This window comes from Mustela erminea, chromosome 12, assembly GCF_009829155.1.
Source record: "Mustela erminea isolate mMusErm1 chromosome 12, mMusErm1.Pri, whole genome shotgun sequence".
NCBI classification, from domain to species: Eukaryota; Metazoa; Chordata; class Mammalia; order Carnivora; family Mustelidae; genus Mustela; species Mustela erminea.
The window spans coordinates 63,233,858-63,242,846 of NC_045625.1; the positions used below are offsets into that span (position 1 = coordinate 63,233,858).

At 43.8% G+C, this 8,989-nt stretch overlaps 1 protein-coding gene across 2 annotated transcripts in view; it reads right to left on the bottom strand.

Moving 5' to 3' along the window:
* Positions 1–6,239, bottom strand: part of HABP4 (hyaluronan binding protein 4) — a 42,541-nt gene extending 36,302 nt beyond the window's left edge. Inside the window, exons 1-2 of one of the 2 annotated variants that reach the window (XM_032308263.1) lie at positions 5,742–6,239; positions 456–618 (exon numbers count right to left, since the gene is read on the bottom strand). In XM_032308263.1, coding sequence (XP_032164154.1) covers positions 456–618; positions 5,742–6,096 — 518 coding nt within the window. In that variant the 5' untranslated portion in view covers positions 6,097–6,239. Of the gene's footprint in view, positions 1–455; positions 619–5,705 lie in introns of both variants that reach the window. The other variant, XM_032308262.1, reaches the window with a different exon arrangement.
* Between the last annotated feature and the right edge of the window lie 2,750 nt (positions 6,240–8,989).

The window sequence follows — 8,989 nt, forward strand, 5'->3', positions numbered from 1 at the left end:
GCCTGAGCACCTTCAGGTTCAGAGCACTTTCTAGAGGAAGGTACGGGAGCCAGAAACTGGTGTTACACACTGCATCAGTTTTCCTTAAAACGTCATCCTGATAGCCAATTGACCTAACCATGGGGCTAGGAACTCGTTTAAACCTGTTAGTAGTCTAAATTAGTAATGTTAAATCAAAACCATAATTATATCCCTAGCCTAAACTGCAAAAGAAAATTCAACCAGTTTAACAGACTCCTGTGTAGTTTTTTACAGGAGTACTTTATGTAGTTACTAATAAATAATTCATTTTTCACCATACAATAATTTCCCTCATGCATCACCTAAAGTAACTGCCAACTTCCATTGGCAAAATACTCCCAGGACTGGCACCAAGAAAAGGCGGCAAAGGCTAGCAGTTCTCCTAAAACCCTCTGGCTGCCCCCATCCTCCTGGTCGAGGTCTGCCATACGTACTTTTCATCTGTAAACTTCTCAGGTGTAAAGTCCGCCTGTCTCTCGGTTTCATAGGGTCGATACTCTCTGTAGGATCTTCGCTCTGCTCGGTCAAGTGTCACCTCTGTCCCCCGGCTGTCATTCCATCCCTGTTGCTCCCCTCTTCTGGGAGCTCGCTTCTGGCCTGCCAGGGACAAATCAGAAGGGAGAGCTAGGACACCAGGTCCACAACAGCACATTTACAGGGAGTTTTAAATTCCACTTTTCTGGAAGTCAAAGTCATAGGAAAATCTGGGAATTTCAGAAACACTCAGAGAAGAAAAAAGTTGTGGATACTGTCAGAGTCAACTACAGCTGACCCCTGAGCAACCCAGATTTGAAATGCGTGGGCCCACACATGCATGGATTTTTTTTTTAAGATACAGTACAGTAGTGTCAATGTATTGTCTTCTCTAGCTTATCTGCTGTAAGAATACAATATGTAACACATACACAAAATATACACTAATTGACTATTACTGGTAAGGCTTCCAGTCAACCGTAGGCTATTAGCAGTTCAGGTTTTGGAAAGTCAAAAATTTTATGTGGATTTTCAACTGAACAGCTGGTTGGTGCTCCTAGTACCCACCCCATTGCTCAAGGGTCAACTGTACTTGTGAATAAAACTTTTAAGACACTTATGTTCTCCTCCTCTTCTGTCCTAGGAAATATAAACTATACCAACTAACCTATAATTATCTGACAAAGTATGACAGCTCTAGATATACACGTTTGCCAAATTAACTACTTTTGACAAAAGCAACTTTATTAAAACATGGTAGATAAGCTCCACAGAGAAAGCTCCATAGGATAAACACTGTATTTCAGATTGTACTTTAGTTAAACTGTGGTTTATCATTGGCTACTAAGGTTTTCGTTTTCAAATAGTCGTACTGCTATTATCTTCACTTGAAAACAGATTTTCCTGCTCTCCTGCTTTTTTTGGGGGTTTTATGCATTTATGATCTTACAATATAAGGCCAAACTGCTATTTGCCAACTCATACAAGGATCAGTTGGCACTCAAAGGGACATTCTCTGCATCATTTGCAGAGAAGCTGCACTTAGCCAGGGCCATGAAAGGCTTCAGACTCTCCCTCTCTTTCTCTCACTTTACTTCTCTCTAGTTTTGTTGCTTTAAAAATTCTTAGATTCTATGTCTGAAGGCAGCTAATACTTGGTAAATATACTGTGAAGAACTTTGTCACTTCTTAATCCATCTCCCAAAAAATGTATTTATTTTTCTTTATATACATTTAAGAGGTCTCCATCTCAAACAAGATGTACTATTTTTATTATAGTAGCTTCGATTTTCCTTGGTATAACTTGCCCTTCACATTAGTTGTATAGCTATAAAAATATTAAATGTATTTGAGTTAATGGGTATTTTTTAAACTCCTAGATTCCTCTTACTTAGCTAACACATGACTCTTAAGGAATATACATTTATACATATTGTTTTCCTACTGAATATTTCCTATCTGAACTTTTAATTGGGCACATGTAAATGTTAACATAGATCCAATACCTTAGTGATCACATTTTAAAGCAAAAATCAAGTCTGTAACACCACTAGCATAAAATTGTGCCATTTATTACTTGTTAGTTAGCCTAAACTATTTTTTTTCAAATGTGAAAAGTTAAATAACAAATCTAAGTTCAATCTTAAGTTAATGTCCCATAACTAGAGATGCTTAAATCCCATTTGCATCCTGTAATTGTGACATCAGTCACAATCTGAGCTTATGACATGTTTGGGACATGGGAAAGATGCTGTCATAAATAGTTCGTTATGCTTCTCCTGCAGAAACAAAACAGAGACTAATACTTGTCCCAGGAGTATGCAATGCCAAATCTGAGGGCATGCATATTACTAATAGAGATCAAATTTGAAACGTTAGATAGAAAATGTTATTATGAAAGTTAATTATCTAGCAAGTTGAAAACTACAATAGATTCTAACATAACAGCAATCAGCTAATATGTCAACAGCAACAATACTTTTCAATACTTTTCCCTCAATGTAAAAAGTTATTTTATTTTATTTTTTTAAAGATTTTATTTATTTATTTGACAGGCAGAGATTACAAATAGGCAGAGAGGCAGGCAGAGAGAGAGAGGAGGAAGCAGGCTCCCCACTGAGAGAGCCCGACGTGGGGCTCGATCCCAGGACCGTGGGATCATGACCTGAGCCGAAGGCAGAGGCTTTAACCCTGAGCCACCCACGTGCCCCTAAAAAGTTATTTTAATGCAGCTTCAAATTTCCTATTTATAACCTGTTTTAAAAAATCTTAGTATTTCTACTCAACTACATAATTATTTAGGAGCTTATAACACCTTTTTGCTTCCTCAAGGTTATTTAAAATTGTATCAATTAAATTTGGAATTCACCATTCAAAATGTAAAATGACATTTACTTCATCCTATTTATTAAAACTTCTTCCAAAGTTTTGGTGTACAAATTAAAAACCATTAAATATAACTGTATACTTATTAGAATAATTATAAATACACTGCAAACACTTCATTCCCTCTCCAAAACCCAAACAAAGATAAAAGGGGAACAGTTTTTTCCCCACAATTTAGTGCTAAGAGATCAAGACAGCAACTGAACCTAGTTTGTGTCTGTGCTGGGTCAGCAGCTCTGAGCAGATAATGCAAACACTGAATTTCTCTAGCCCTTTCCAATAAAAGGCTGGCACATGCTGTCTGATCACTGATCTAAACCCAAGCCCATACAAAGATTTCCTACAAAATAAAGTTGAGCTTCGACTCAAAGACAATAGTTCTAAAAGATTAGGAAAAGCAAAGCTGATATAGCCTCTCTGGATTTCAAGAATGAATTTATCAAACAAGGCTCACCCAAGGGTCAATATATGTTGTTACATAGTGAAGGGCATTAAAAACCCGTTTCTATGGGAAAATCTTACAGTTTACATATCCACATCCAAAAATGTTTCCAATATATGTCAAACATGTTTTGGCTTTGATTCCTGTCCACAATGAGCATTCACTTATAATATTCTAACTAAATTAAAAATTCTGAATGTTAGAAATGAGGACTACAAAATCTTGAGAGTAGCCCTGCACAAATTCAGTAGAGTAACTACATGAATGGAAATTAATGAGCTGTTTACTCCTGAAATAACATGTCTGAGAAAGAACTGACAAATGACAAAATTTCCTTTCTAACTACAAAATTAACTAAAGATCTTTAATATAGATCTCAAAGGCCAGATCATCTGGATCATGAACTATTGACAGAAAAAAAATTATAAACCCATTAGATCACAATGCAAAGTGAAAGCAGGTCGCAACTCAGTTTATACGTCATTTAAATTTAGGGGGAAAAAAAAGAAATAGCTCTATATAAATACAAGGTGTTAACAAGTAAGAAAAATAGGAGATGTTTACATCATACACTTCAGAATTGTCCAAAATTCTTATACTAAAAAGTCATTTTTAATATTGAAAAGGTTAGGGGCGCCCTGGTGGCTCAGTTGGTTAAGCGGCTGCCTTCAGCTAGGGTTGTGATTCCGGGGTCCTGGGATCGAGCCCCGCATCGGGCTCTCAGCAGAGATACTGCTTCTCTCTCTCCCCTTCTCCCTGCCACTCTGCTTACTTGTGCTCTCTCTCTAGCTGTCAAATAAACAAATAAAATATTTTAAAAAGAAAAATATTAAAAAGGTTAAAAAGCAATATAGTAACAGCACTGAATGTAGTTTCATACCAAAGGATAAAATACATTACTTTCATTTGTTAAAAAGTAAAGGGAGAAGAAAACCTTAGCCTTCCGCAATTCTTTCATTACTATATTTATCTAAATAGATTTATGAGAAAAAGGAAAACACAACAGAAAATGTACAATATATCTCATCTCATTCACCATTTAAACAGGCTTGTAAACCTACTGGCCTACCAGCATGGGGTTTTCAGAAATCCAGTAGCATTTAAAATAATTTTCAACATCTTTATTATAGTGACTTTTCTCAATCTCCAGTGATATGTCAGACTGAAGTTTTCACAGCTAAAAGTAAACATTACCTAGCTGCAGGAGTCAAAGACCCAACACTTGATCCAGGAGTTGTAATCTCAGGGATGGGAAGTACAGTTGTAACCAAGCAATAACAGGCCAGTAAAGCCCAGTTGAATACATTGCCAAACACTGGAGTGATGGAACGACACATCTTAATCTTTTAACACTCCTTTTAAGCAAACCTTAGGAACATGGCCTTATTTTAGGAAAACATTAAACACAGATGGAGTCCTGCAGACTATGAACTGATGCAGTTCAGGTGATAAGAGACTCTTAAGTTCCTCCCTGACTAGATGATGACAGTGGTATCTGGCTAAACAGGGTGTGGGGAACTTTGAATATTCTTGTTGAAAAGGTTGAAGCTTAAAAACGCTTTTCTTAAAGCAGTCCGAGTTAATGACAAGTTACACATCCCAGCGACACTACATGCTGTATTGAGAAATGATGCGGGCTGGCTGCAGGAAGCCACCATAAGGGGATGGGATGTACGGTGATGGGGTGAAAGTATGGAGCCTGCAAAGAGCCGGGGACCCCGCGTCCGCCCCCACCGCATTCTGCTCGCGGCCCTGACGTCACAGCCCGCCCCCGCGGTCACCCAGGCAGGCCTTCGCTCCATCACAGAAGCCCGAGCCCCGAGCCCCGAGCCCCGAGCCCCCGCGATTCTTCACACACCCTGGGCTCTAGCCACCACCCCCTGCGGCCGGGCGCGCCCTCCTTCCTCACCCTCTTTAAGAGGGGTTCTTTCTCCTTCTCCCCAGCGCGCTTCTTTTTTTTTCTCCGGACCCGAACCTTGCTGGAGGATGGAGCCGGTCCCTGCTAGCTCTAGATTTGAGCTCGGCGGGGTAGCGACCCCAGTTATCCACGCCACACACACCCCCCGGCAGGATCCCTCAACTTTGCCCAACTTGTAAAGGCTCAGTTCCAGGATTCTGAGACCCTTACTCCACGACCGCACTCCCCCTCAACCCCACAAGGGGCCGGGAAAGGCCAAAAGGGAAGTGACCCCCCCCCCCGTCCTCTTTCCTACCTTCCCCTGCCACAAGGACCCTCAACTTAACCCACGTCTTCCCAGAGGCCCCTTCCGTTTCTGGATCAGGACCCCCTGACCCCAGTCTCGCAGTGGGGGGTCGAGAAGTGGCGGAGGAGGGGTGACCTCCGTGACCCCATTCTCCTTCCCCTCCTGCCCACCTCGCCTACCCGGGGGTGCCCAGGTGCCGGGCGGGGCGCGCGTACCGGGTGGCAGCGGGCCGCTCCCAGGGCTGTCCTGCTGCTGCACGCCGGGGGCTGGGAGGCTCTTGCGCTCCTTCTGGGACTCCCTTCGGCCGCCGCCCGCGCCAGGTCTGTGGCCCGAGGCCCCGGCCGGACTCCTGCCGCCGCGGTTGCCGGCCCCGGCCGCCGCCGCCTCATCGCGCCTCTTGCGCTGCAGCTGCTGCTGGCGCCGGTGCTCAGCCTCGCGCAGGATGTCGAACGGGTCCGACTCGTCGTCCAGCAGCTGGTGGAAGCGGTTGGCCACGACGCAGCCGAAAGTCTCCTGCATCGCGGCGCTTGCGGCGGCCGCGGCCACGGGGCTCCCCAGAGCGCCCTTCATGCCCCGCGGCCACTGCGGGCCCGCCGCTGGCAGCCCACGCGAGCGAGTCTCAGCAAAGCCGGCGGCGACGACCCATCCCGCCCGCCGCTGCCGCCCTCCCTGCCCTGCCCGGTCTCGTCCCTCGCGGCGCCCGCCCCCGCGCCGCCGCCGCCGCCGCTGACCGCCCAGGCGCCACCTGACAGCCAATCAGCGCATGCGGACACGCCCCCTTTCCTAGCCGGCATCCCTGGAAAGCCAATCAACGGCGGGCTGCTGTCACGTCACGCGACCTCTATGCCCCTCCCCCCGACTCAGCAGAGAGGGGCGGGGCCCCAGGGGCGGAGCTACTGGGAGTAGCAAAGAGACTCTCAGTCCCGGCAGCTCGGCTGGACGGGTGGGTCACGGCCGTTATTTGTATTCTTTCTGGGAGTGGGTCTGTATTCATTATGGGCCACTCTTCTTTGAAGTTTATATATTCATCTAGCCATTCAACCATGTGTTGAATACTTATGTGCCAGACACTATGTCGTAAGAGAGATTAGCTCCGTGTTTTCGTGGATCTCTGTCGGTAGACAGAAAAGTGCTCTAAACGAAAGGCACAGACTTTTCGACGCGCCCGAGGCAAAGGGACCTGACCTAATTAGGAGTCCTAGAAAGACTTCTCCTCGGAAGTGAAGGTTTAACGGAGATACGAAGGATGAAGGGTAACAGGGGCAGGAGCAACCGCGAGTACGGATGTAGTGAGGTGGGATGGAGCACAACCTGGCACAACCCGTTGAGACTCAAAGGAAACCATCGTAATTGAATTGCAAAGAAGGGGGGGAAGTCCCTTACTTCGGTCTTTATTCTGGGAGCAGTGAGAAGCAAATTTTAAGCGTAAACATGTATTCGAAAAGGCGAAAGGCCCCCAAGGTGCAACGTGAAGGACTAGGCTGGAAGCAGATCAGAAGGGATGCAACGAGACCAAACAAAAGATTGTTACAGAACTCCAGGGAAGAGTTGATGCATGTGACTTGAGTTAGAATAGTGACAGTGGAGGTGGAGAGACCAGTAGGTTCAAGAGCTATTTTAGATAAGGGTGTTGAGGAAAAAGAAGAGGGTAGGATGACTCCTCTATTTCTGCCTTCTACAGCTGGAATGGTGGTTCATTCGAAACAAATAGAGCACAGGAAGAGACCCTTTTGATGAGAGTCATGAATTCGGTTTTGGACATGTTGAGGTATTGTTTCATTTGTTTGTTTTGTTTTCAAACTCTTAGAGAGGACTCTGAACTGGACAGTCCTCCAGGAAGTTCTTCCTGGCACCTGGCTGCTTATCCCTCAGCCCTTCCTTTTCCTCTATTTTCCCAGAACCTGTATTTTGTTAGTGCATCAGGTGGCCATGTGGCCCAGGGGAAGCTGGGCACCCTTCCAGCCTCCAACTTGATTAATCTTAAATCCTGCGCTGTAATTCCATTCTCCTGCCAGTGATTAGTATGGGAAAAGGCTCTTGGTGCAAATCTTCTCTGAGGGGAAGTATTCTGGAGGATTCCTGGGAACATTTTTCTTATATCTAAAAACGGATTGAGAAGGGATCTGCCATTTCCCACCTCTGTCCTTTGCTCCTTGTTATGTGAAGAGGACATAACACCTAGAGTCCCTTGTTGTGAAGATGAGAATGGCAGAGCAGAAGGATGGAGAAAACCTAATTCCTTGGTTATCCCACTGGAATAACTGGGAAACTCCCTACCTCAGACTTTTTATGTAAGATGATAAACAACATTATTGTTTAATCTACTTGTGGTTGTATTTGTCTATTGATTTAAAAGCATCTCATATTTTCTATGTCAGTTGAGTCAAAGCATTTTGCTTAAGTGTGTAATCACCAGCTTTTGTTTTCCTTTAATAGCAAGTGGAAAAGGAACTTTTAACCCTGACTGCTGCGAGGAATGTATTTCACTCAATTCAATTTTTTGTCATTCCCAAGGAGGACAGGGATGATGCCTGTCATTCACTGCATTCTTAGTCATTGCAATTTATATTCCCAGTGCTTAGCATTGTAGGTAGTTGTACAGTAGGTCCTCAGTAAGTGTTGAATGACTGAAAATTTTAAGGTATTTGGTCATCTTTTTGGAGTCAGCAGAGGTTTATGATCAAAAGCTTATTCTTTTTACCCAAAAGATTTGAGAGCAGGTGTTCAAACAAAAACTTGTATGTGAATATTCATAGCAGTACTACTCACAATCCTAATCCTACTCACATAGCCAAAAGGTGGGGACAACTCAAATGCACTGTAGTGTACTGGGTAAACTTTTGGAGTCATTGGCCCTGTGGGTTGGGGCGGCCTGAGTCAGGGATCCTGTGCTAAGGTGCTTGTTAAAGATGTTTGGGTCCCCATGAAGCCCTACTATACCCATGTTTACCAGGAGATTTGGGTAGGAATGGGGTTGATGGGTTTCATCGTTTATGAAATTAGGAGTGCTGATAAAAGAAGTAAAGCTTTGAAAGCTTCAAGTCCCACACCTGCTCATGGTCATCATAAACCAGTTTTACTTGAGAATACACATCAGATGGAATGCCAGTTTAACTGTAAATTTCAGCACGCTCTATTAAATGGGAACATGGAGCATTGTTGTATGCTTATAGACATGTTGTTTCCTTTGTGGCATGAATAAATGTAACTGCAATGTGCAAAAAAATAAAAAAGGCTACAGTAGTAAATTTTATGTATATCTTGCCATAATTTTTAAAGCATATATTTTGTTAGACCATAATTTGAATCCTGGCTCTAGCACTAATTCATTTGTGACCTTGGAAATGTTCCTTATTTCTGTGCCTCGGTTTTCTCATCTGTAAAATGGCAAAAATAATGATGCCTACTTCACGGGATTATTGTGAAAACTGGGACCGATAATGCCTAGGAGGTGTTCAGCACC